General features: G+C 40.7%; 1 protein-coding gene across 2 annotated transcripts; it reads left to right on the top strand.

Annotated features, from left to right (window-relative positions):
• fam46c (family with sequence similarity 46 member C) lies at positions 1-2,691 on the top strand. Of its 2 annotated transcripts, none has more exons than XM_022740867.1 (2): positions 1-108; positions 1,284-2,691. In XM_022740867.1, the coding sequence occupies exon 2, from the start codon at positions 1,306-1,308 to the stop codon at positions 2,455-2,457; it is 1,152 nt and encodes a 383-aa protein (XP_022596588.1). In that variant the 5' UTR covers positions 1-108; positions 1,284-1,305; the 3' UTR covers positions 2,458-2,691. The 2 variants fall into 2 exon arrangements, with proteins under 2 accessions (XP_022596588.1, XP_022596589.1); XM_022740868.1 differs by lacking the exon at positions 1-108 and adding an exon at positions 412-472.
• Positions 2,692-26,122: the final 23,431 nt, after the last annotated feature.

Raw genomic sequence — 26,122 nt, 5'->3', positions numbered from 1 at the left:
TGTGTCTTCTCTCTCAGGCTGTGGATTATGTGGATGCGTCTGCACGAATGCCAAGTTAACGTCTTCTTTTTCGGATCTTGAATGCTTTCAGAGCTCACTTTTGGAAACGTATGTACTGCTTTCATCCATCATTTAGCTATTTCTGTCTATGGAAACCGTGCTTTTACTCCGTAGTTTGGAAAGTAACGCTAATTTAGTTTCGCTAAATTTAAGTTTACCCAAGCCGCAGCCATGATTCAAAAGCGTGATATCAGTTAGGACACTTTAACGTTAACACATAGATTGTTTTAACTTCGTTCTTAACATATGTTTGCTTACGTAACTTTACTGACTTTACTGAGGGATTCTTCGCCATATGGATGATATTGAGTCAAACGTAACGTTATCTAGGTAGCGTAACGGAAACAGGAGTTAGTTTAAAGTCCAGCCTGGTACTAGTTTTAACAACGGTTAGCACGAAGTAACGTTAAAGGTAAGAGCAAATGTTGCCTATCATGGGTAAATTGATAAGTCAGCTGGAGCAAATAATTACTGCTGGTGTTTTAGTGAAGTGTGTGTAACTTGTCGTGTTAATCTCGGATGTGCTTATTTATGTAGGAAAACGCCGGGTTCGGTGCACTTTAAGCTAGCCCGGTGTTTGTGTCTCAGCGGTTCTGGAATAAAAGGCAGGCTCGCGCGGTGTGCTGTTCTAGAAGCCTCACGCGCTGTGCCCTTTACTGAGAGCGAGCAGGTTGTCTCGTGCTCGTATTCTGCCCCGCTCGTGCTGAATGGGGTCCTGATGCTGCCGCTGTTTCAACAGATATTTTAACGCTGGCAAGGCAGTTGTACTAATTTATTACAAATATGTATTCATCGAATCGATATTAGAATTGTATTTATTCTGCTTCTATTCATTTAATAGTCGATCAATAATCAGCATCTATTTTGATAATTGATCAATGTCTTGAGACATTTTAAGACCCAAATGTCAATGCCTATGATAGTTAATTTTATATCTTTGGGACTTCTACAGATGTCTCCTCGAGCTCTGGGAATTTTGGGTTGAGATTTTTCACAATATTCTTACATTTTATTAAACAACTTAATAATTAATCAACAAATTAGTCAATGTTTAAAAAAAAAAAAAAAGGTGTTAGTCAGTGCCCTGATTTACTGATACAATTAAATCATTTAGTGTTTTGTATTGATAAGAAAGAAAATAGATTAAGAATAGTCTGATTCTGTAGGGTTTGTTTGGTTTGTGTTAAATATCATCATCATCATTTTCTCTCTTACCATTTTAGTTAATCTGAACTTTGTGAGAAGATGGACAACAAGGAGGTATCAAAGAGCTGTTCTGTCAGTGTTCTGTCCTGGGAGCAGGTGAGCCGGCTGAATGAAGTCCTGACAGAGGTTGTGCCTGTTCATGGACGGGGGAACTTCCCTACCTTAGAGGTGCGCCTGAAAGACATTGTGGCATGGGTGCGCTCCCGCCTAGAGCTGAGTGGCATTAGAGTAAAGGACATACGGCTCAATGGCTCTACAGCCAGCCATGTGCTGGTCCAAGATATTGGATGGAGCTATAAGGATCTGGACGTCATCTTCAGGGTGGACCTGCCACATGAGGCAGAGTTCAGGCTCATTAAAGATGTGGTGCTGGGTACCCTGCTGGACTTTCTGCCTGAGGGTGTGAACAAAGAGAAAATTACGCCCATGACTCTGAAAGAGGCTTACGTCCAGAAGCTCGTCAAGGTCAACACAGAACAGGACCGCTGGAGCCTCATCTCCCTCTCCAATAATAATGGCCGCAATGTGGAGCTGAAGTTTGTGGACTCAATACGCCGGCAGTTTGAGTTCAGTGTGGACTCCTTTCAGATAGTGCTGGACTCCATGCTGGCCTACTATGAGCTGGCACAGACGCCCATGTCACAGGCATTTCACCCCACTGTGAGTGGGGAGAGCATGTACGGGGACTTCAACATGGCACTGAGCCACCTGCGGAACAAGCTCATTGACACCAAGCGGCCTGAGGAGATCCGAGGCGGCGGTCTGCTGAAATACTGCAATCTGCTGGTGCGGGACTTTCGGCCTGCCAGTGAGGAGGAGTTCAAGGGCCTGGAGCGGTACATGTGTTCACGCTTCTTCATTGACTTTCCAGACATTGGTGAGCAGCAGCGCAAGGTGGAGGCCTACCTCCAGAGCCACTTTATAGGTGAGGAGAAGAGCAAGTATGACTACCTCATGATCCTGCGGCGAGTGGTCAACGAGAGCACGGTGTGCCTCATGGGCCACGAGCGGCGGCAGACCCTCCACCTCATCTCGCTGATGGCCTTCCGAGTGCTGGCAGAGCAGAACGCCATCCCAGACGCATCCTGCGTCACCTGCTACTATCAGCCAGCGCCTTACGTCCGAGACCACAACTTCAGCAACTATTATGTGGCTAACCAGAACATTCCAACATGGCTGCCATGTAACTGACAAAACAAGCAAGTGGAAGGATGTACAAGAGGGCACTGCTGCTGCTGCTTTTGAGAAGAGAGAAGGCATAAAAAAAACTCCCAAAAAAATTTATATAGAGGCAATAAATGCTATGTTCCTCTCAAGGCACAATTATGTTTAAGTGGACAAGTGTTTTGCTTTGTTTTTTGCAATCCTTTCTCATTCCTTATCTACAGAGGTGTCTAGGTCATTGAATAGAAAGTGATATTTTTAAGTGTTATTTAGATTTTTTTTTTTTTTTTTTTTTTCTCATCATGTTTGGTTGTTTCCCTGTTTATCAACCTTATTCTTAATGGAGTTGTGTTTTGTGCCTTAACCTCCAGGTTTACCCCCCAGTAATTTAAGTATGGGCTGTTTTTGAAGTAAGGGAATAAGAAAATGTTAGAGCCTTAAATTTGGTTTTCTCCTGTGATTAAAGAAAAAAAAAAAAAAGCGTGAAAAGGCAGAAAAAAAATACAGAAAATATGAAAAATAGTGTTATTGGGGAGGGGCAGTAGTATTAAAGGTTTTCGGCCCAAAAAAAAAAAAAAAAGCAGAGCACTGGTGTTAAAATGTTTAGGTCACTGGGGAGGGAAGAAATGTGGTATATGAATAACTTTTGGTCACATCACAAGTGAAGGGGAAGTGAGAGGAATCAATTTGTTTTAATTAATTTTGAGACGTAAATATCACTCACAGATGTTAGTGCTCTCCCTAATATGCCGGCAGTGCCTGTGATTTGTAAACAATGCGAGAGAAAATGTGTGTATTTTTATTTCCACTGTGAATTTCAGTATAGGGGAAGTATACAAGCTCCCCTCCTCAGCCCTGTACTTTCCAGTCGAGACTGGCTTTGAGTGGAAATCTGCAGTGAGACAGTTCAGGCCTCAGATAGATGGGGCTCCTGTGTGTCTGAGGACTTTATTTTTCCCTGTTTTCAAGTCACTTCCAAAGCCACCACCAGTGACCTCCAGATGTCACAATCCTCTGGCTATTGTTGGAGGTTGGCCCTCAGGTCAGAGTGAACATGGGCCTGTTGACAGACTGCCTCACTGCCTGGAGCAAGAGCTGGCTGGGAGTCCTGGAGTGACAGGCTGACTGGCTGTCCCTTCCCTTAAAAGGAGCAGCACATGGTGGGCCCGCAGGGTCGTCCCTCACAACCATTGCAGGCTCGACAGCAGCTCTGAAACGGGATCCTCCTCTGACGCAGCACAGAGTCTGACTCTCCAACTACAGGCCGACTATAATTATCCTCCTTTTTTCCCAGGGGAGGTACCTTCAGAGTAGGGAACCAGGGATGGGTGTGTTAGCAGCAGCAGCAGCAGTCCTGCAACCTTACATGTGTGGGAGTTGAATCACTTCCTGTCCTCCCTTTTCTGGTGTCTGCTGGGACCACATAGTGTTCGAACCCCTTTTGTGGTCATGGGAGGACAGACACCTCAGAGTTCGACTGGTATGTTAAGAGAAACGCCAGCATGTCTGCTAGAGGGATACCTCTCCCCTTTTGGACTAGGATATTGATTTATCGTGGACTCTACAACCACAAGGCCCCTCACACCAGCTGTGATGGAGTTGCCCCCCACCCCCACATCAAACCCCAACCCTATGAATTTCTATTTCTAGCCAAGCCTATTATTATCTGTGAATTTTGAGCATTTGCAGTGTGGCATTACTAGCAGATGGGCTAAGCTGTGACTTCAACCTTTCATCTCTCCTCTCCCTTCCCTGACAACATCACATCCAGGTTTGAGAGGAGAAAAGTTGTTCTTAAACTTCTTATTTAAGTGGCAGCTGCTGTGTGTCAACCCCCCTCGCCCTCAGTTCCTCAGAAGACCTGGCTTATTCCTGCGCACTGCATTGCTGCCGCCGCTGCTGCTGCTGGTGCTGCTGCAGCGGCGGCAGCTCATGTTAATACCAGATAACCAGGAGCGTCTCTTATCGGGCTGGCTCACAGCTCCTGGCTGGAGAATAGTTAGAGGAAGGTCAGCCCGGCCTCTTTTGCAGGTCACGCCTGGGGGTCAGGGTATGATGTGCTGGCTCAGCTGCTGAGCTTTGGTATGGGAACTGCCATAGCCTTTTTAACAACATGTGAGGTGCCACATACTTTCTCACTCTGGACCAAAGTCTGCTTTACAACCAGCAACTGAAGCACTCAAGTGCCTATCACTTTTTGGAGAGTGATGTAGCTTTTTAAAGGGTTTTTTAATGGCGATCAGGAGGGAAAGGGTTAGCAATTTTTTTTTTTTTTTTTTTTTTTTTTTTTTTTTTTTTTTTTTTTTTTTTTTTTTCTGCCCCTTTTAAACCCTGTGAAACTGAATTATGATACAAGCCTCATCATTGTATTTTGAAACTAGTTTATGGGAAGATGAACACATTTTTGGGGGTAGCAAAATAACTTTGGTTTGAATTTGAAATTTGAGTTTTGTTTTGTTTTTGTTTTTTTGTTTTTCTTTTAAGTTTCAGTCCCAAATCATACTTCTCTGTGAAACCCTTGTCTAGTCATTCCTGTTGGTCTTCTCAACCATATTGTTTTACTCCCTCCTTTGTCTTTTCCTACACGTTTGGGCCTTGCTGTCACTAGCAGCCATGTTGACTTCAGTCTCGAATCAATGCCTTTGAAATCCAACTTTTGACTCATTCTGATTGTTGAAACAGATGTTATATATTTACGCCCTTAATTTGATGGACCGCCAAGCATTGCAGCTCTGCCTGCTTCGACACAACCGGGCTAAATTTGTTTTGCTGACAGTTCTGTCCCCATCCAAACCAAAGCAATACCTGAAGTGCACTGATGAGCCATACCGTGGCACAGTAGCTGGAGGTCACTCAGCAGAGACCCCGTACTAACAGAAGCACTTTAAAGAGGCCTTGTTTTACTCCAAACCCAGCCACCTGAGAGGAATGTAAATAAGCTAATGTTGTCAATTGCTGAGGGAGTTGAGCTGGTTCTCAGGGACATACTGTGTTTTTGCGGGCTTTGTTTTGTCCCTTTTTTGTTTTTGGGAGGGTGAATTGGTTTAATTTCCCCCTGACATTGAGACATCACCTCCTAATATTCACTTTCATTTTGTGTCTTTTGTTCTCTCTGTGTTAATTGTAACACTGACTCTCCTCTTCTTACCAAAACTAAAGGTTCTTATTATTTAGGGTAGCTCATACCTGAAGGTGGAGGCAGCCAGCAGACTTCAGCTTGCTCCGGCCTGACAGCAGTGCTGGGTTTTTATCTGTGCATCCAGATGCTCTGAAACCTCGTAATCACTCAGTGGATAGTCCCCTCCCAGGTTGGTGCTAACAGATGGATTTATCACCACACTCGTAAGCCTAAGATGATCTTTGCCTTGTTTGAAAGCCAGGGGACAAAACATTGATTTAGTGCTGAAATCCCTTTCATGGAATGGCAGCCCAGAATCTCTCGATCATTCCCCAGTTTAATTCTTCTCTGAGTGAAGATCAATTGATTTTTATCAGAGCTTGGAGCCACATTCAAAACCAGCAGCCCGGTTACGCTGCGGCTCACAGTTGCAGGTCGAAGTCTGCTGAGCGTGATCAGGTCTAGTCTCTTGTTGGGCTTCTTCTTCTTCTTCACATCGCTCGCTTTAAAATAAGTCACGAGCGAGGTCAAAGAAAATGCAACGAACAAAAACTTGCATTTTCCAGACAAGTTGATGGTGAATGTAGCCTAGAATGTAAATCCTCTACGTTGTTTGTGTCCACCCTAACTTTACGTGTTTACGGTTATTGTGGCTTTTGTTTTTTCTGACGACTGAACTTGTGTTCCTGTTTATGAAAGCTTTACCTTCCCCACTAGATGAGAGTGGGATGCAGCAGGGCTCATATAAAATCACTTCCTTCGTCAGTGTTGGCATATGTATGTCGATGTACACATTTTTTGTGAAGGACTGTGGAAAAAGAGGATGAAGTGTATTTTGCTTTTTTTTTTTTTTTTTTTTATATAGATATTCTGCCCCCCGCTTTTTTCTGCTGTAAACTTGTCCTTGCTATTGATCCTGTTGCTTCTCACTCACCTCGCCTTTGGTCGCCCACACTTGTTTGGGCCTTTGTTTATTAGTACGGTGTGTTTTTTCTCTTTGACACCTGTAGATGTATTTTTTTGGAGGGGGTGCAGAGAAAGCTGTGGATTAGATATTTAGTGGTCACGCTTGTCTGAAGTACAAGTCTTACACCATAGGAATGTGACGGAGGCCCTCTGGAAGCTCTCCTACAGTTTCTATATGAAGAGTTGTGAAATCCTTTTTTTTTTTTTTTTTTTTTTTTTTTTTTTTGCAGCAGATTTGTGTTTACGTTAATGTGTGGAGATGTGTGTGTGCTCGTTTGCATGTGTGTATGAAGGGATGCCTGTGGAAATACAAGTTTAAAAAGTGGGGAAAATATGAAATTTGTGGCACTATATATATATTTTTTTTGAAATAGTTAATGCAAAAGAGCTTTTTTGTCAGCTTTGTGATTGTGACAGTGACTTTGATGGTTACAACCATTATACTATTTCATTTTTCAGCACTTTTACCTCACTTGAGTTTTTCCTTTGAATGGAAATGTACTTGTACATCAGGAAAATGTGTTTGAAGAGGAAATAATGAATAAAGAGTATTAAATGCAATACCTGTTTCAGCTGTTTTTGGTGACTGGAATATCACATGTCAAGCTGTGTCTTAGATTTATCCAAAAGAAACTCTTAAAGTGCTGTATGTGTAAAAATATTAAGACAAGTTTTATTGTGGCTGGCAGGTGGTAATGCGTCTTACTTAAAACTCAAACACACCCTCCAACATTAAACTGCCAGACCTGTCAGACTACAATAAAAGAGTTTATTTTTTACCTGAGGAACAGTCATTTGACAAATAAAATTAATGCCAGGTCAGTCTTCTTTTTTAAGGTATTTTATCTCTATTGACAAAAGAAAATGCTGAGTATGCAGCCACAATGGTAGTCTGGCCTGGCCAGAGGTGATCATTTAAAAACAGGTAAGCAAAACTTGTCTGGTTTATGAATGTCAAGTCAAGTAAATTTTTATTTTAAATCAAAACAGGGCTGCATTGGAGTGTGAAGCAAGTATGAATAACGATCAACTACAACATTAAAAACAGGTATAGGTTTCAATGTTGTGAATCATCAATTTAAAAAAAAAAAAAAAAAAAAAACACTTTTTTCTGAGCCATCAGAAATGTGATGTAAGACTTTTTTGTTTCAATTATTTTCCAGGGCTTTGAAGTCAAAAGATACACCTATAAGCCTCAACATTAAAACCATTCACCTGTTTTAGTGTTGTGGCTGATCGGTGTACAATACAGTACAGTATAGTACAATAAATACAGTGAAGCAGCTGGAAAAATAAAGGTTAATGCAAAACAAACTCAATAAAATAAAGGACGCAGTATAGACTGGAGAACACAGAGTAACAGGAATATCCTCAGGAATGTTTCACCATAGTTTGCAGAAGCTCACCAGGAACTATGAAATTTAAACCCATCTTTGAATGCAAAAGGCCCCAAAGCCAGAGCTCCTGTGACACATGACGCTCATTAAGTCCCTTTTGGAGAGTCCCATGACTCTGCTGTCCTGCTGTGAAACATCTTCACTTTTAAAATGTCAAATCAAAGAAGTCATCCTGACACCTTCAGGAAATATGTGTGTCCCCCACATGCAGGAGAGACATGTGGGCGACACATGCATGAGATACCCATCATCCTGTAGTCTGTCCATATGATAATACATTTGCAATATAAGGGGTTGAAAGCATAATTAACTGCAGTGAGTACAGTGCAGAGGGAGGATACTGCTGTGGAGTGGGGGATGGGGGTGTATTTGGTTTTTCGTTGCATGTTGAAAATTGATAACAACAAACAATGGTGGTGAATGGAATTTTGATTGTGCTGCTCACAAGTTTATTATTTTAAAAATCAATCCAACAACATCTATTTCTAAGAGTATTTCCTCAACAAGGAATTGGGTGAAGTGACTTGAATAAACAGCCATAACATCTTGATTGATATTCTCTCAGCAGATTCATACGTTTATGCTACAGTGAAGGGGGTTATTAACCTGACTGCTTCGCCGTAGTTTGAAGGGATGTTTGATCTTTGTGTGCACTTTCAGAAAGTGGTGTTAAAATATTTCTTTTACCATCCAGTCCAGCTCCATCCTCTCTTCATTTCAGTCTTGTGGGCATCCTGATGGTGACTTTAACCAGAGATGTTTTCCATCTCCATCACTGGGGAAGCGGTTAGTGGGGAGATCAGCATTCAGAACTTTAAATCCCGTTCTTGCTGATCTGGGCACAGTGGAAAACACTCTACCCCTGCCAGAGTTTTATTGGGTAATAACAGCCTGGACATTGTTTCTGTGAACACGGTGCTTTAGGAGCACTTCAAAGTGTATCGGCCTCGACATGCATTTACATCACCACACGCTCTCCGGAGTCGATGCCTCTAACTAAACATGAGAGGTGAAGCTTTCACTGCAAATGGGTTGTGTTTTGTGAAGTAAGCGAGTGTGTGGTTGTAAATGTGTTTTCCCTATCACACACTTGCGTTGTGTGGTTGTAGTCTGCTCATCCATCCTATGATGCAGGCTGTTGAAGCTATGTCATTTTCCACTCAGACAGGAAGCCCCCCTCCAGTTTTGAGTCACCAGCTGCCATTCATAAAACGCACCGACTTATCTACAGGCAGTGACTCACTGTGTGGACTTAGGTAACGCAGCAATCTGCCCTCACCAACATCTTTTTCCATTCCCCTCCGACCATGTGCTGATGCTGCTTTATGGACTGTATTAACCTTTAATTTTTTTTAACCAACCCTGACTCCCTTCCTCCTCTTTCTCCTCCTCTTCCTCTCTCAACTGTGGTTTGTGGTTTCATGTGAATAAAGCTGCAAAAATCTCTCTAGAGAGTTCCCTCTTCATTGTGAAATGCAATGAATATGTAGTTTATTGTAGAAAACTCTGGTTCGATTGTGTGAATTTGAATGTCATCCTGCTTCAGAGTCTTTTCTAGGACACTGCAGCTGGACCAGCAACACGAAAACACTCTTTTCCCAACCAGCTGGTGCTAATATCACTTGCAAAGCAGCACCTGGCCCCCTCAGTGCTCCTGCCTGGCAAAGCTGCAGAGTTTCAGGCAGCCACACTGTTTCTTATGAAACTAGCCTGAAGAGCCACAGCATGCAACTTTTTTTTTTTTTCTTGGTCACAACTCAGTTCATCATGTTCACATCCCAAAACCTGAGGGTAATTTTGATGGGATATAGTGGCATAAGTATTTTTAGTATTAAGTTTGGTATCACTGCCCTTTGAATTTGAAGCAAAAAGGTTCAGATGGAAGCAATAAACTCATGTAGTGATATATGCAAATGATCTGACAGTTAGGAATAATACTGATGGTTGTGCATGTTTTTCAGTGAGTCTTTTTATTTCAAAATTTAGACAGATTTCCTGCCTTATTTAAGTTAGAGCACTGCTGATACAAGGAGTTTTAATATTAATATTACCACTGAGTATTGTAATTTGCTACACAGGATTATTGTAACGGACTGTGTGACATGTTAACGTAACTGTTCTGTTATATGGTTTCTGTGTTAAGGATGTTAACTGCAGTTATGGTAGAAATGGCTCTTAAGTGCAGATACTGAGTTTTACAGGTTGTCAGTGAATGTGTGTTATGCTCAGGGGCTGTGAAGCCTGTCAGTTATCTCAACAACCTATGACAGTGATTGATGTGAGACAATGTACCTGTGATTCGCGGCTAGTGTCGGGGACAGGTTGTCGTTGTGGCTGTTAGCTGGGGAGCGGGAGGAGCTAGTCTACGGCGGGAGTTGTTGAAGTTGTGAGAAGCGCTGAGATTACACGGTGAAAGCTCTTAAAGTTTGTTGTTTTGGCGTTGGCTACGGCCTACAGTAGCCTGTGTTTAAGTGAACGAATAAAGTAGTGGTGAAACCAGCTTAAGACCCGTAGCTTAAGTATTGAGGGACGCTACATTATGTACGATACATTAACCCAATTTAACCTCTTAAACTCAAGGTTGAACGTGGTTTCTTGCCGGGAGCGGATGGTGGTGATTAACTATTGACAAGACCTTCGACCGTTGTTGTTATTAGAAGACTTTAGGTTATAATACGTCCTCTGAGCAGTGCTACGTCTTCAGGACACATTGGAAAAAGCAGTGACTCACTATCTGAAAGCGACGAGCAACTAGCTAGCTGGTTAGCGTGCTAACTTCGGTCGAAGAAAAGACATGATAGAAATAGAATCAACACTAGATGGTTGCTCTCAACTTCTGGACACAGCTCTTGGCGAGTAAAGGAATGACGTTTGGTGATGAAGTCACAACGCTTCGTCTAGACTGGTGAGTAAACAGCTGTCAGTGCTAACGTTAGCTATGTAGCATTAGCAAAACTTACAAATACCTCCTTTAAACTCAACATTTTCCCTTTAAATGATACAATATACTTCTTTAAATTAACACAATAACATATGGTGTTGGGACCGTAATATGGTGCATGAGTCTGTAAAAGTAGAGTCATAACTGAATTTCCTTCTAGATAAGTAAGCAGCTGTTAATGCTACCGTTAGCTATGTAGCAATAGCAAAACTTACAAATAACTCCCTTAAGGTTAAGCAACTAATATAATAACTGACAGTTTGCAGTCTGTAACAAAACAGTAAGTTTGCTAGAATCAGAAAGCCATTTTTCAGATTGACTCAGATTTATACCAATAATTTTCTGCATTATTGATTTCCTTAAGAAAATCAAAATAAACATGATAAATTAAACCGAAAATAATTAAATAATCAATTCATGGAGAGTTTTGTTTGAACAGGATGGACTTAGATTAGTCAAACTAGTGTTCATTCGATCCTCCAATATACTGTCGGCTTCTTGTAATGTCATCGTAAATTCAACACAAAATGATGAAGCAGCATAGTAACCCACCAATGAGTTCAAACACCTGTACAGTCGGTACTTGTCGGAGTGGTCAGGTGAGGGATGAGCTGCTAGTTGCTCAGCAGCTCATTTATTTTGTTGAGTATCTCACATGTCTTTGAACACGTCTACACCAGAGTTCAGAAGCAAAAAGGGAGCTTTGGCTCGGACCCTCTGCTCTGCAAGTCACTCACACTCCACCCGGTGAGATTTCAACCTGAGATCCCTGGCCTGATTCCGTTCAGCACTCTCTGTTTGGTACATGATCAATATCTGGAGTCAGCAGTGTGTAATAGATGAAATGTTTCCATTCTAACTAGACAATAAAAATAAGGCAAACCTCTGTAAGGTTCAAATACAAAACACATGATCCCACATCGAAGCTGTTAGCCATAAATAACCGTAAATATTCCTCTGGTTCACAAAGTTATGTTCATGGAGTCAGTCACGCTCTTACTGAGAAACTTGAAGACTTGGCGTACCTAAAAACATTGAGACTGAAAGATGACTTGGCTCCAGTAGTTTTCCTCTTGTCCCTTCTGTTTTCCTTCTTTTCTGTCCTTTCTTCTTATTTCTGTCTCTTCTTTGTGTCTTTTTTCCTTCCCCCCTGTTCCTTCTTAAACTGCTCTTACATATTAGCCTATTTCAGCCACCACACATGTACACTGGAAGAGAGTGGGATTCCTGGAAACTCCACAGGCAGCAGCTTTTATTGGAAATACATTTTATGAAAGATTCAAAGAAGAAGAAATCCCTTGTGCCTCATGATACTTCAAAACGTCAGATCATTTCACCAAAACTATCCACATGACTAAATGCCACTAGAGCTAAGAATATATGCCATTTATTTCTATAGAAATGTTGATTATATCACTTACACTTTTTGTGTAACTGTGCTACTGGCATAAACTTGACAACTAGAAACACTGAAACCCAACAATGTATCTCAACAACCTGTCATACTTTTATTTATTTAAGTTCCCCTGGGGATTCTTTGAGCAGTATAGATTTGTTTATTTAAGAGTGAGTCACAGCTTTTTTTGTTTGTCGTGTGCAGGCGATACACAGTCCTGCCAATGGTTTCACACTATTCCACTGATCAACAGGTGGCAGCACAATGCCCACAGCTGTAGGAATCCACCTATTAAGGCAGGGGAGAAGAAGACTGTCAGCCAGTAGCCATGGATGTAAACAATACAGGGTTTAAAATGTTTGTTTAAATGTTTTATGCGGAAGGAAATTCATTCACCCCATTTATTTGACCTCAGGGACACACAAAATCCACACTGGATGCACATTTTTGTTTGTTTCCAAGAACACTCCTTTAAAGTAGCTGTGGATATCCGGCACAGGCGGTCACAGGCCTTTACAGGAAGTCGATTTTCTGCTACACAGGTCAACTTTTATTGGTTGGTAGCTTGATTTGTTAGATGAGTCAGCGTTTCTCACCTGTTGGCTGATTTTTCTATCTGGTTGTTTCCTGGTTGGTTTTCAACTTAAGATTTTCTTCCCGGTAGCGAGGTTTATTTTTAGAGGCAGGGCACATTTTTTGGCATGGCAGTTCATTTTTCAGTTCAGACTAGCTCCTCTCTCCTTACTTGTGTGTGATGGCAGATGTCGTATATGGTTTTGGAGGCTTTGTTAACGTTGCTGTATCTGGACAACAGACTATTGAATTCATACTATATTAGTCATTTTTACTCTGTTCATTCTAGCTTGGTTTTTATGAACATTTTCCCTTTTATGAATTTGCATTAAAGTTCAGGGATCATTTTTCATTTGAATAATATGAAATGATATGTAATATATCACAGATTTAACATTTATACCTGATCACTTTTCTGTATTTGTTAATATATTAAAGTTTCTACACATCTGCTGTGAACTTTACAAGAGAGATCTACTGTTCTTATCCCTATAAATGCAAAACCTACCAATACAGAGCAGTTTGTGTATAAAGTATAAAATACACATATTTGTCATTGTACTTTTACTGAGCTGTCACCTTTTCTCTGACGCAACCATGTGTCTCGTTGCCTGAGTTTCAGAACCAGAAACACAGAGAGAGATGACAACTGGTCTCCATGAGGGCGTTTCAGGGCTTCAACAAAACCATACAACCCCTCCCACCCCTCCACTCTCCGTCCTGTGCATGCAAACAACCCTACGTGAAACACATGCACCCACACACACACACACACACACACACACACACACACACACACACACACACACACACACACACACACACACACACACACACACACACACACTCACACACACACACACACACAAAACCCCCTCCAGCAGTGTTTGGCCAGTTCAAACAATGCATGATTTCTGGAAAAATACCGACACAAGTATGCAGGGGAGAGTGAGACAATGGATAGTTAACAGAGAGCGTGGGGATGCGGGCGCTGTCACCATACATCTTTCTCTGATTCACACACCTGCCTCTGGTCTCTAACAGCAGCTGAATTTGTTCATTTTTTCCCACGTTTCTATTTTGTACCTCTAGTTTTTGCCACACTTTATTTATGCCTTCGCTGTGGTCGTGTCCTGAGTTTCTCTCTTGTGTTTTATGAGAGGCAAATGTTCATGATGTCATTTTCAGCAGAGGTGTAGAGACCCTGTAGGTTTGCGATGACTCATTTGCTTAGATGTTTTGACAAAGTATCCTGCTGTTTTTGGAAAATAAGTTATTACAGCTCGGTCTTGTTGTGACTATGAGGATTTTTCAGATGCTTTGAGAAATCCTCCTGATATAAAAGAAATGCGGAGGGATCAAATTTCAACTTTCAGGCATTAACTTGAAAGAATCTTCTCATTGTGCAAGTTAATTTGGCAGACCAGTGATCACTAATGGGAACAGGAAGTGGTGATTTCACTGAAATGATATAATGTTCTCTCTTAGTGTATCTCTAGCCACGTAGATAGTTTTGGTTTTAGGTGTCTGTCTCTTGGATTTCTGCTACCATCCAATACAATACAACTGAGGTGAATGGAACTGACTGTAGCCTGTGGTGCTCACAGAAAATGGATAATCCACAGACTGAAGTGTCAACACTTTCCATTCGGTTTATTTATTTATTTTGGCAGAAACAGGTTCCAGTAGAAATTACATCGATATTTTACTAATTTGGACCCGCTCATGCGTTTGAGAGAAATGTAATGCTGTTTTTTCTTTTTTAAATCAACATAATGAGGAAACATTGTTAATGAGTGTATCTGTTGATTGACAACGCTGTTAATTTGTGGAAAACAAATTAAGAGGTGGTGATACTCGCTTATAGCAAGATCCACTCATATCAGCTACACCATAGTTAACCACCATAGTTTTCTTGGTTATATTTAGAGATTTGCATTTATATTAGGCAGTTGCTGTTTTATTGGCTTTCTGTATCCTGCACTAATCCCACTGAGGTTTTGTGGGTGTGCATGTAACCACTCACAGCACTTGGTTACGTTAGAGAAAGATGGAGGTCAAGCACAAGCTGTGTCTGCTTTTTCTTTTTCTTTTTTTTCCTTTTTTTTGGACAAAAGTTTATTATTTTTCATATGTTTCTATAACATCACAACACAATGAGTGACAGAAAACAGTACAGAAACCCTGAACAACATATTCACAAACTGTCTCAGTGTTTGTTTGTCCACTGTTTACAGACCTAAGAGCCAAAAAACAAACTACAGGGGTTAGAAGCTGACATCACCCCTCCAAGATAAGTCAAGCTTGGTAGGGTTACAATAGTCACATGGTGGTAACCACAGGCCTGGGTTGATTGTTTAGTGGAGGAACTCTGCTTAATATGAAATGTGGCTTAGTGATCATCATGGCCTTGTAATGAGACTGATACATTTCTCCCATTTGGCGTGGTACAGGTCTAACCAGTTTACCATCCTACAGTGGGGTCCAAAAGTCTGACACCACTTTCTCATTCACTTGATTGGGAAAGTGGTCTCAGACTTTTGGATCCCACTGCATATATCAGTTCTTCATTGGCTGCCACTGAGGAACATCTAACAATTTTAATCCCCAAATGAGGAGCCTTCGTCCCAGCCCGATGACTCAGTGGATCCACATCGCCTGAGGTTCAAATATCCGCCTTAGACGGGCCGAGTTTGGTAGAAATTTAATGTCCTGATCCATGATCAGTTTAATATTCTCATGAATTGCTGTCCACGATCTCAGCCTTTGTTTGTACAGTCCAAGTTTCAATATTAAACCAAACCCTTGACCTTTAACTAACATTTAAGTTTATATTTACAGAAACCTAACCACATGTGAACGTACACAACCCACAGTCAGTCCTACACTTTGCACTCCCACCATCCACCCCAACTGCTTTCATACAACCTTTGTGTGGTACTTTGTAGAAATGAAAAAAGTTTCCCGTTAACATCACTGAGTCATGTGGCAAACAATGCGGTGGTGTATAAATTTCTATCAAAAATCAGGTGATTCAGGTGATTGAGTCGAGTTGTTGAGTACTTTCGCTGCTGGTTCCACAGGAAATATTGGCACACATTGTGAAGAGACAGCAGAACATCACCAGGACTTTTCATGACAGTGTACAATACCTATAGACTGAGCATTCTTCAAACTGAAAACTACAGTGCTGGAGGTCACCTGCAGCTTGACTACTTGGCGGTTACTGAGGGATGATATTATTATGATATTTCTTATTTTAGTGAGACTTTATTGACGAACTTGCTCTACAAAGTCCATCAAAAATAAACTGTCTTTCAAAGAACAAAGGTCATGATTCAAGTTTAGCTTGTGAATCAGCAGTATTTACAGAGTTGACTCTTGTTTCACAACACCCACTGCTGTTTGACTGTGTGGGACAGAATAAAGTTAGCATGATTAGTCATTACCAGAACAGACTGTGTTTTAGGAATCATCAAACTGTTATGGCACTGTGAGCCTAAGTACTGTAAAATTTGAGTGAAGCAGAAATGATGCAGCGTAGTTCGGCAGGGTGTCGTGTTGAGAAATGCTCCGGCAGGCACTAAATGTTCTGCAGCTGCTGATCATCAGCGTCGCAGCAGAAGATGTTTGTTGCCACCAGATAAATTGAACTCATTTGTGTGGTAATTAATGTCGAAAAATGCTTTCATATCCTCTCTGTTCCTTCCTGTTTTTGGTGGGCCTGCGCAGGGTCCTAGGGGTTAGTGCAGATTAATTAGTGCTTGGCTCGATTGAAGCTGATGTACTGTAGATCCCTGAGAAACCTCATCAGCATCCATGCGAAAGATCCAAGAGTAATGAGCTGTGGCACCGATAGCATCTGTTTTCTGGGATGATGATTTTGTTGATTATGTGTTGTGTGTGTGTTTTGTTCCTCCATGTGTGTGAGTGCAAGTATTGCGGTGCAGGCAGGGGAGCATGTTGACAAACCTGCCACATGTTTGATTGTCCCGGCTGAGGATAAGCTGCCGTAACACTGGGCGTCTTTTTTGGCTGAACCAGGTCTGATTCTGCCCATTTTGATGATTTGAACCAGATGTAAAAGACGTTGCTGCTTTTGAGAGATTTGATCTTTTTCATTACCAAAAGATATTGCGATATTTTCGTTTCATTCAATTTTATTCATGTTTACTCAGCTTCTAGTCCATGCTGGTCCATCAACAATGTGTTGACCATCAATGAGAAATCTTACATGTGCACAGTGTCCTGGTTTTAGTCATATTTGGTGTATAAGGTTAATACAGAGCATACAGATAGGTGCCAACGAAGGAAAAATCAACACAAGAAGTCTAAGTAGGACTCCAGAACACTACAGGAGAGATGAACACCATTCTTCCAAAGGATATTCTCTCATTTGGTGTTTTGATATTGGTAGTGGACAGCGGCGAGCTGGGCCTTCAACTCAACACTGACCAACCCTCGCCAACTCCATACCCTCTTCTTCTTCACTTCTTCCAACAGGTGGTCTGCCAAAACAATTTTTTCAAGTTCCAGCTGCGGGGCTTTGGGCATGCTTGCTTTCATTAGTTTGCTGCCTACAAATTTTAAGTGACCCCACAATGTTCTGTTGAGTTTTCAGCGAGAGCACCTATTCAAAAAGCCAGTGACGAGATCCCCCGTGCGACAGCTCTGGCCTTGAGTCTTCAGGAAGGCCTAGAGCAGTGATTTTTGGTCCCACCCACTATAGATCAAAATGTGATTGCTTAATTCACCTGCCACTTTCTAAACAAACATGCAGCTATTGGGGCCTCTGTCCCGATTATAAAGTCCTAACCAATGACTGAGCCAGCTAACCTTTTCTCTGTGATGTCAGCCATAGGTTTCTGAAGAGCGGTTTTGAAGCTCAGAGTGAGCTTTCCTGCCATCACCATCTTGGCAGAGCCTGACTCCGCTGAACACCGAGAGAACGCTGAGACTTTGGTGCATGCCGGTTTGTGGCCAACATACACTCACTCAATTATGCAGAATTTTAAGCCTTAATAAAGATTTAAACGAGTGAGTAATATAAAAATTCACTCCCACACAGGTGTAATGAAGGAGGATATATACAGACTAAAACCATTGTTTATTTCTGTTGTAAAGTTGGGAATTTTAACATGTGAGTCGATGGGGATTGATTCACTTTTGGAGCCAATCTCCAGCAGCCATTTGAAGAAGTGCAGTTTTTGGTACTTCTGTGTTGGCTTCATTTAACTCCAATCCTTTCATTTCTGAAACACACTTGATAGAAAATTAGGCCAAAATTAAAATTAGAAGAGAATAATCATTAAATGAAAAAGATTAAAAATGCTGATTATGTTTGGCCTTCTCTAAAGACGGAGTAGACCCTGATCATCATCATCTACCAAATCCCCTAATAGCTGCATTGAGTTCTGCTGAGTGTGAAGGTCATATCATGTAATTTACACCATTTTCATACTCATCAAACCATTCAGTGAACCCCCCTGTTCCTTCTGTTGTTTGTATTTGTGTATGTGTCTCCACTCATTTAATTCAGATTATTCTATTAATTTGTCACCCATTTGTTATTCACATTCCTGTGTACATGAGTGGTAAACAGTTGTGAGCCTGTGAACTGTGGAACAATAATAAATAAGCAGGATTAATTGGTGATATGACAGTGAGTGTCAGAGTGCAGCTCAGCGTGAGCTCTTGGTTTATTCATGGATGAAATTCATTCATTGGACGTCTTTGTGACAAACATTTAACTGTTGATTAGGTCTCTGGAATTAATACAGCTGCTATCTCTTCTGTTTGTTTCCCTCCAGCTGGTACCATCCAAGGTCACCAGTGCATAAAGGGCTCACCTCATAACCTTTTTATTATGTCATGCTTCACTCCCTAAAGCAGAAATCCTTGGACGAACTTTCCTGGTAGCTGTGACTCATTAACTCTGCATTAGTTTTGCATTGATTCCCTGCCACCCAGACATCCAAACCTCATGTTCATGGCATTTCTGATGATATTATAGATTTATATTATGTATTTTATTTGTAATAATAACTACACTGCGGTGGATGCTGTGACTCCCAATGGAGCAAAGCCTACAAACCAGTTCAGGCGGTTAACTGCTGCACTGCTATGTTCATACACAACATGCTCCACTGTTTAAAACACATATTTAAACACCTGGGCAGTTTGACAGTCTGTATTAACTGTCCAACCACCCTCCTTCTCCTCTGCCAGTGCTGCCACTGCTTACTCAGCTTTTATCAGCCCCACCAGCATAGCAGCATCCTCCTGTACACTCTGGCTGTAGTCTCCAACAGGAAGCTATTACATATCAATATTACCAAATTGCTGTTTCTCTGCAGGATTATTTACTGTAAGTGTACGCTTCGGGGAGTTATGAGGGTCAGACCCAAGACGCCAAATGTTATTGCTGGGCTTCATTCTTGCATAAACGAACTTTTCAAAAGTTCAAAAGTTGACTGGGGTTTGGTTTATTTCAAGAAAACAGTCTTAGATAATAAAGATTAGGAGCAGTTGATTCACATCTCCTTTTCACAAAATTACTTTCAAGCCCCAGTTATGTTAAAAATGTAAGTCTTATCCCTTTAAAGCTGCACTGTCTGATGTGTGTGGCTGCAAAGAGATGATCAAATCCCCAAAAACTAAAACTCCAGATTCACTGTTAAGATATCTACACTCCTCTGACCACAGGACATGAGAAATAAAAACTAAAGAGCAAAGTGCAAACCTGCCTTTGATATGTGTAATTATAAAGACTCACAGCTGGGCTGTAACATGAGTGTGCAGTTTACTGACACATAGCATATCTAGGTATTGAAATTTAAACATTCAAAGGAGGTATTTGAACGTTTTGCATCATTAGAATTAACAGCTGTTTACTTACCAGTCTCTTCAGCATCAAACTTGCCGACCAAGAGCTGAATCCAGTGGTGACAAGCAACTGTCTTGTTTTGCTTCTATTTTTATCACTTCTTTTCCATGCTAACCAGCTCGCCCCAACCCAGTCGGACTGTCTTGTCACTTTCCGACACTGAGTCACTGTAGCGTCCAGTCTGGTCTGAAGTAGTAGCTCTTCTCAGAGGGCGTATTATAACCTCTTGTCTTGTAAAAATAACAATGGCTGAAGCTCTTGTCTAGACTAGTAAGTAAACAGCTGTTAATGCTAACATTGGCTATGTAGCAATAGCGAAACTTACTAATAGCTCCCTTAAGTAAAGCTGATGCCATTTGGAGATGCCTGCATGAGAAGTTGCTTAGGGTATATTTCCTTGGAATGCAATACTAAATATACTACATGGCCAAAAGTATGTGGACACCCAAACAATGCGCTAACGCTGCTATAAAAGCATTACCTAAATGTTGCCTCAAAGTCAAGTTCACACACTATTTTTAGTAAAGTTTCATATATTGTATGTTGGATTTAAAGCCTTAAAGTCTGTGTTACGCTGCATAAGATTCCCTCACTGAAATGTACAAGGATTTAAAAGCGACACCACCTAAGAACTATTCACAGTCTGGAGGTCCATTAGACCCATTAAACTCCCTCTCCATGTGGCCACTGTCTGGACTTTGACCTGTGAAGGAAACAAATGAACATGAAAAAAATAAAAAAGTGTGAGAAGTTGAGCAGCTCATGTAAACTGTCCTCCCTTCTCAGGAATCAAGCAAGCTGTGCAAACATCAGCAGCCACTCCCACCCCCACCATGTAGAGCCCCAGAGGAGAGCCATATATAGGAGGACACCAAGGTCCCGAGAAACAGGTGATGGGTGCAGTGTGGAGGGCGACCGACCTGTGGCTGAAACAGAGAAAGAAAAAAGAGAGAGAGGAGGGAGTATGGGGTTCAGCATGTTCTCATGTACCTTTCCACGCACTGGTGGTTCACTTCCCAGAAGGGACTTGCATTCAACCCCCTTCAGCACAAATACACACACACACACACACACACACACACACACACACACACACACAAACACACACACAACTCCCATCTACCCCTCAATCTATGTAAAGCATACGCACATGCAGCCTTACAGATCCTGTGCCAAGCATGACAGGATGGCCGTGCTTGCATGTCTATCTCCTGAGGATTTACATATGTGTTACCACCACAGTCATTTTTCACATTCTCATCAGAGCAAGGTCAGTGCAGCATGTGTTTGGCCATAAATGCTAAAGAACCTCAGACTCCATCTGACTGCGTTTGTGTCCTTCCTCTCCAGACTCTGTTAACAGTCTCTGTACTTTCAATGCACTCTGACATGCTGCTCTCATTATGGCCCTTTAAGATATAGCCCTCTTCCCTCAGGGTGTCTGATCCCCTTCCAGACACATAAGAAAATTGGCCATATGTCTGTGCACTCTGTCAGACAGCACGTGTCTCACACCATGTCTGCAGAGTGAAGAACAGAGGTTAGAAAGGGTCATGATTGACTTCAAACTCGTAGGCTATACATCCCCAGGACAAAGAGGACTTTTTTTTTTCTTTAAGCAAATGTCTAACAACACGTTTCACTTTCATGTTGAAACTGCACAGGAGAAATGTATTATGCAATGAGTCAACTGCTTCAGCAGTCTAACTCACAGTGAATAAGACTTTTGAATCTTCTCTGCTTGACCAGAGTTGGAAGAAGTACTGTAATCCTTTACTTAAGTGAAAGTATTAATGCAGCACTATGTAAAAGTCCTGCATTTAAAATCCTACTTAAGTGAAAGTACAGATGTATTATCAGCAACATGTACATAAAGTATCAAAGTAAAAGTCTTAGATTGTAGATTAGATTTAGATTAGTCCTTAGAGGGTCACATGATAAATCTGAGGGGTTGTAAAATGATTAATGAGAGAGGAAAGAGGGAAAACAATAAGTTCTAATCTGTTTTCAATTTTTTTGGACTGCTCTTGCTTTTTTGTGAGATATTTGATAATTTGAAATGTTATTGAAATGAAACCATGTGAGAAGTTTAGAGAGGAAATGTCTCTCTGCTGGAAACTTCTAACAACTCACAGACATCTGAAACATCACAAGGAGCCACTAAGAAACTTTTGTTTAATTTTAAAGTGCTGAACTTGAGTAGATATTCTTATTTACTTGGCATCCAGGCAACCAAGCAGTATGATTTACCAAGCTCTTATTTGCGTCAACATCCAAATGATTTATTTTGTTTTTATTTTCATTGCAGTTGCATCTGCTGAGTTCATGTTCAGCATCAGGTTCAAGCAGGAACTATAAACTGGCTTGAATCCAAAGACTGGGTTTTACAGTCTCTATCAGCCACTGTGTTTCACTGATCGTAACGCCGCACTCAAAACTGAAGAACAAGGAAGAACATGTTTCTTTGTAAGTTTCTTTTCACCTCACATTCACACCTTTGTTTTCTTTGTTCTTTTTCCGTTTTTCAGCAGTTGGAAATTTTGAAGAAGTAAATCAGAAAAGCCAAAACTGAACTCGACAAAGAGTGGTTTGTGTGTGGCGTAAACTGGCTCTATTCCATTTTCCCTCATACTACATAGTTCATAATTCTTCAGCTCATTTGCTTGATATTTGTAAGCATGTAACTGTCTCACAGTTTAGCAGGAAGGGAGTGGATGTTTATTTTCTCACACACACTTTGTTAGTGCCTTTAAACCTGTGACCTTCAGTTGAAAAGAGTCACATAGCAAAATATATAAATCATCTATTTCAGGAATTTAAGTAAGATAGTGATGCATTTAAGTAAGTGTCACAACAGATGTCCTCCAATCAGCTTTCACAGGTAAAGTACCTGCTGTGACGTGTAAAGCTCGCCGTTTGCTTAAAATGAAACTGAAATTGACAGGTTTTCACAGGTAACACAGCAGAACAGCAATCAAAATAAGCTTGAATTAAATTCTTTATTGAGTAATGGATCAGTAATGGATGTATTAAAAACTGGATATGGTGACACCACTCAGCCTTGCTGCTAATTTATTTAATACATGAATAAATATATAAAAAATCCTAATGGCCACTCAAGGTACTGCAACCCCAAAAAGCATTTTCCACATAGACCACCATTATAAAAGACATGTATGTAAAACAGTTAACAGGACACCAAGAGCAGCAACAAGGTCAAATATTACTCTTTACAGTATTCATTTTTAAAGGTCCCATATAATATAAAAGTATATTTCCATGTGTAGTGTGATTATAGATCAGCTCTAGCTTCTATATTAATACTGTGAAAAGGATCAAAGCCTCAGTCCACAGAGAAATGCACACAGCCTGTATTCAGAAACTGAGCCTTAAAACCAGCCGTCAGGACTTCTGGAACTTTGTGATGTCACAACAAAGCAGTCACCAAGCCCCGCCCTCCTGGACCCACCACCCAAATCTTGCAGGATTTGGTTTCTCTGAGTGTTTACCTGATATCTGCATTTTTATTAGATTGCTCAGAAAACAATCAGAAGAGAAGCTCAGAGCCTCCTCTCTTCTGATTGGCTCACCGACCTGTTGTTACTAGAGCTCCAGAGAGAAGCCTGAGAGAGGAGATGTAAAACTACACTGAGATGGTTTTTTGCTCTCAAAACCACAAATATATCTTCTTATGGATCAACACTTCAAATAAAACACTGGAAATCTATAAAATATGGGATCTTTAAATCATGAAGGTCCCGTACATAAAATATTCCCAAGCTCAGGAAAGATAGCCATAGAGAGCAGAGGCTAGAAAATGTTTTAGCATTATATGCTCAGGGAGCAATTTTCAGTCTAGTATCCAATTATAATACATCCATGTTAAACAAACTGTTTTCGCAGACTGAGTACTACTCCTTGTGAACAGTAGCCTGATCTTCATGTGTATAATTGTCAGGGTTCCACTTTAAGCAAATGCACCTTTTAACTTTCTCCCTTGTTTGAAGCACAGTAATGACTGTAATGTATTTTTCTCTCCCTATGGGAGGAGTTTGAAGAGTAAATGTGAGAATGTGTTGTGAATACAGTCTGTAATTTTATAATTGTCTGACCAAACACTAAGAGCATTTCCTTTTGACATACAGTAAGAAGAATGGGCTGCTTTGGTTTATAAGTGAAATCATAACATTATGACATTTACTGCAGTGTTCTTGTCTTGTTCAGGATTCTCTGGTAATCCTTGGACATGGATATACAGCTGGTGATGTTAGTGTCTGTTGAACCAGTCATTTATGGGAAGTAACACATCACAGCACCATCACTACGGCCTCAGCTGTTACCATAAAAGACCTTCAGAATAACAGTGAGATGACTCATGTTTGTGTCTGATGAATATAAGTCCATTATTCACCTTGCTTTTATCTCTGTTTTAATTTCCTCTTGAGAAGATTTTCTCATGAGGGAAACAACTGGCTCTGTAGCTGCTCGTGCTCCATAATGCTAGTCGTTAACTGTTTATTGGCAGTTTGGTGCTGGCCAGGTAATGTACAGTGGGTTCATCAGAGCTTTTTTTTGCTGAAAATATATATATATATATATCAAAATATACACAAAGTACCAAAGGTCATGTTTGATGCATTAATGTGTTCATCACTTCAATGTTGCAGCTGATAAAGGTGGGGATAATTTTGAGTAGCCTATCTGATAGATTGTTGGGTAGCTCGTGAATTTCCCTCCAAGGATCAGATAATGTTTATATTACCATGTCTTAATCTATATTTATTATTTGTAGATTATATTTTGTGTTATTTATCTGTATCTGCAAAGTAACGAGTCGTTATGCAATAACTTTTGTGGGGTAAAAAGTACAATCCACATCTCTGGATTTGATAAAGTAAGAGAAACTGGAAATGGAAAAGTAAATGTACTTAGTTACTTTCCAACAGTGAAAAACAATAAACTGTATAATTAAGCAGTTTGGAGGAGAACTGCAGGGTTGAATGATAACAGCTGTTAACATAAAGAAATTTCTTCATACAGCTTTAAATGAGTGATTAGTGCCGCACCCACCCGGGCAGGGTGATAAGTGCGAGAAATCAAACGCATCCAGAATGTAAATGTCAACAGGTGCACGATTTAATCTTGATTTATCAAAGCTAACCAATACCTGTTGTTCGGGAGGCGTTGACATTCATCGTTTCATTCTGCAGAATCACGATAAATAAAAACAATGAGAGAAGCAGCGCGAGCAGAGAGAACCTCAGGCACGAGCGCAGAGCTGCTGAATCTCCTTCAAACAGGTGAGAACAACAACAACACAGTTAATATCCACGATGACCGCGCTGCGTGGCACTGCAGTATTGTGCAGCTGCATGAAGCTAAAACATGCATGCAATTGATATTGACTATACCTGTGCTGATTGATGATTGACTGATTGACGTTTTGCCAAAAACAGCTAAAAGTGAGTGAATATTGGACTTAATTACATCAGGTGCACAAACACCACTTCAAATGAAAGACCGTGTTGCTCTGTAGCTGCTGGATCCACTTAAAATGTGATGTCTGAATGTTTGCTCACAACTTATCCTTAACAAAAATAAATGAATAAATAAAAATCAGTTACTGCAGGTTAAAGTGACAGTATCAAAAGTTAAAGAAATAGTTTGCAGAACGTCTCTGTGATATTGATATATGATTATATTATATTACATTATTAATTTGTTAAAATTGACTACCTTATATGTGTATAACATTTTACTGTACTTGATAGTTTAGCCCATTGGTTCCCAAGCTGGGGTTCAGGCCCCTCTCAGGGTCACATGATAAATCTGAGGGGTCCTGAGATCATGAATGTGCAGGAAAGAAGAACATAAGTTCTGATACACAAACCTGTATTCATTATTTAGACTTTTCTTAAGTGTTTGAAGTTCAGAGGGGAAATGTCTCTTTAGTTAACACCTCGTCTGAGAGGAGCCACAAGTGGACACTTTTTTTAAGATGTTGGGAACCTCTGCTTTAATCTGTGACAGTGCATTTATAAATGTATTTTATAAACTAAAAGGTAACCAGTAACTCCAGCTGTCACATAAATGTAGTGTCGCAGTAAAAACTACAGTATTCCCCTCTGAAATGTACTGAAGTACAAGGTGGCATCAAACAGAAATACAAATACAAGTGCATCAAAATTGTACCAAAGTACAGTATTAGAGTAAATGTACTTATTACAATCAACCACTGAATTCATGCTTGTTGCACCACCATAGTGTCCATACAGCCTTTTTTTAAATTGTTGTTTAAAGTGTAATTTTTGCCCTTTTCTGATTTATTCAAGTGAAGCTGCATGCAGGAAGCTGGTTGGTTATTTATAATTGGTAGTCTGTTGGATGCATGGTCTGCTAACAGCTATTATTCTGT

The sequence above is a fragment of the Seriola dumerili genome, unplaced genomic scaffold (genome assembly GCF_002260705.1).
Source record: "Seriola dumerili isolate Sdu_G_001 unplaced genomic scaffold, Sdu_1.0 BDQW01000052.1, whole genome shotgun sequence".
Lineage (NCBI taxonomy): Eukaryota > Metazoa > Chordata > Actinopteri > Carangiformes > Carangidae > Seriola > Seriola dumerili.
This window is presented reverse-complemented; position numbering and strand designations above follow the sequence as displayed.

What these genes read in the sequence shown, in the direction of transcription:
- fam46c (XM_022740867.1), top strand. Translation starts at nt 1,306, where the DNA reads ATGGACAACAAGGAGGTATCAAAGAGCTGTTCTGTCAGTGTTCTGTCC.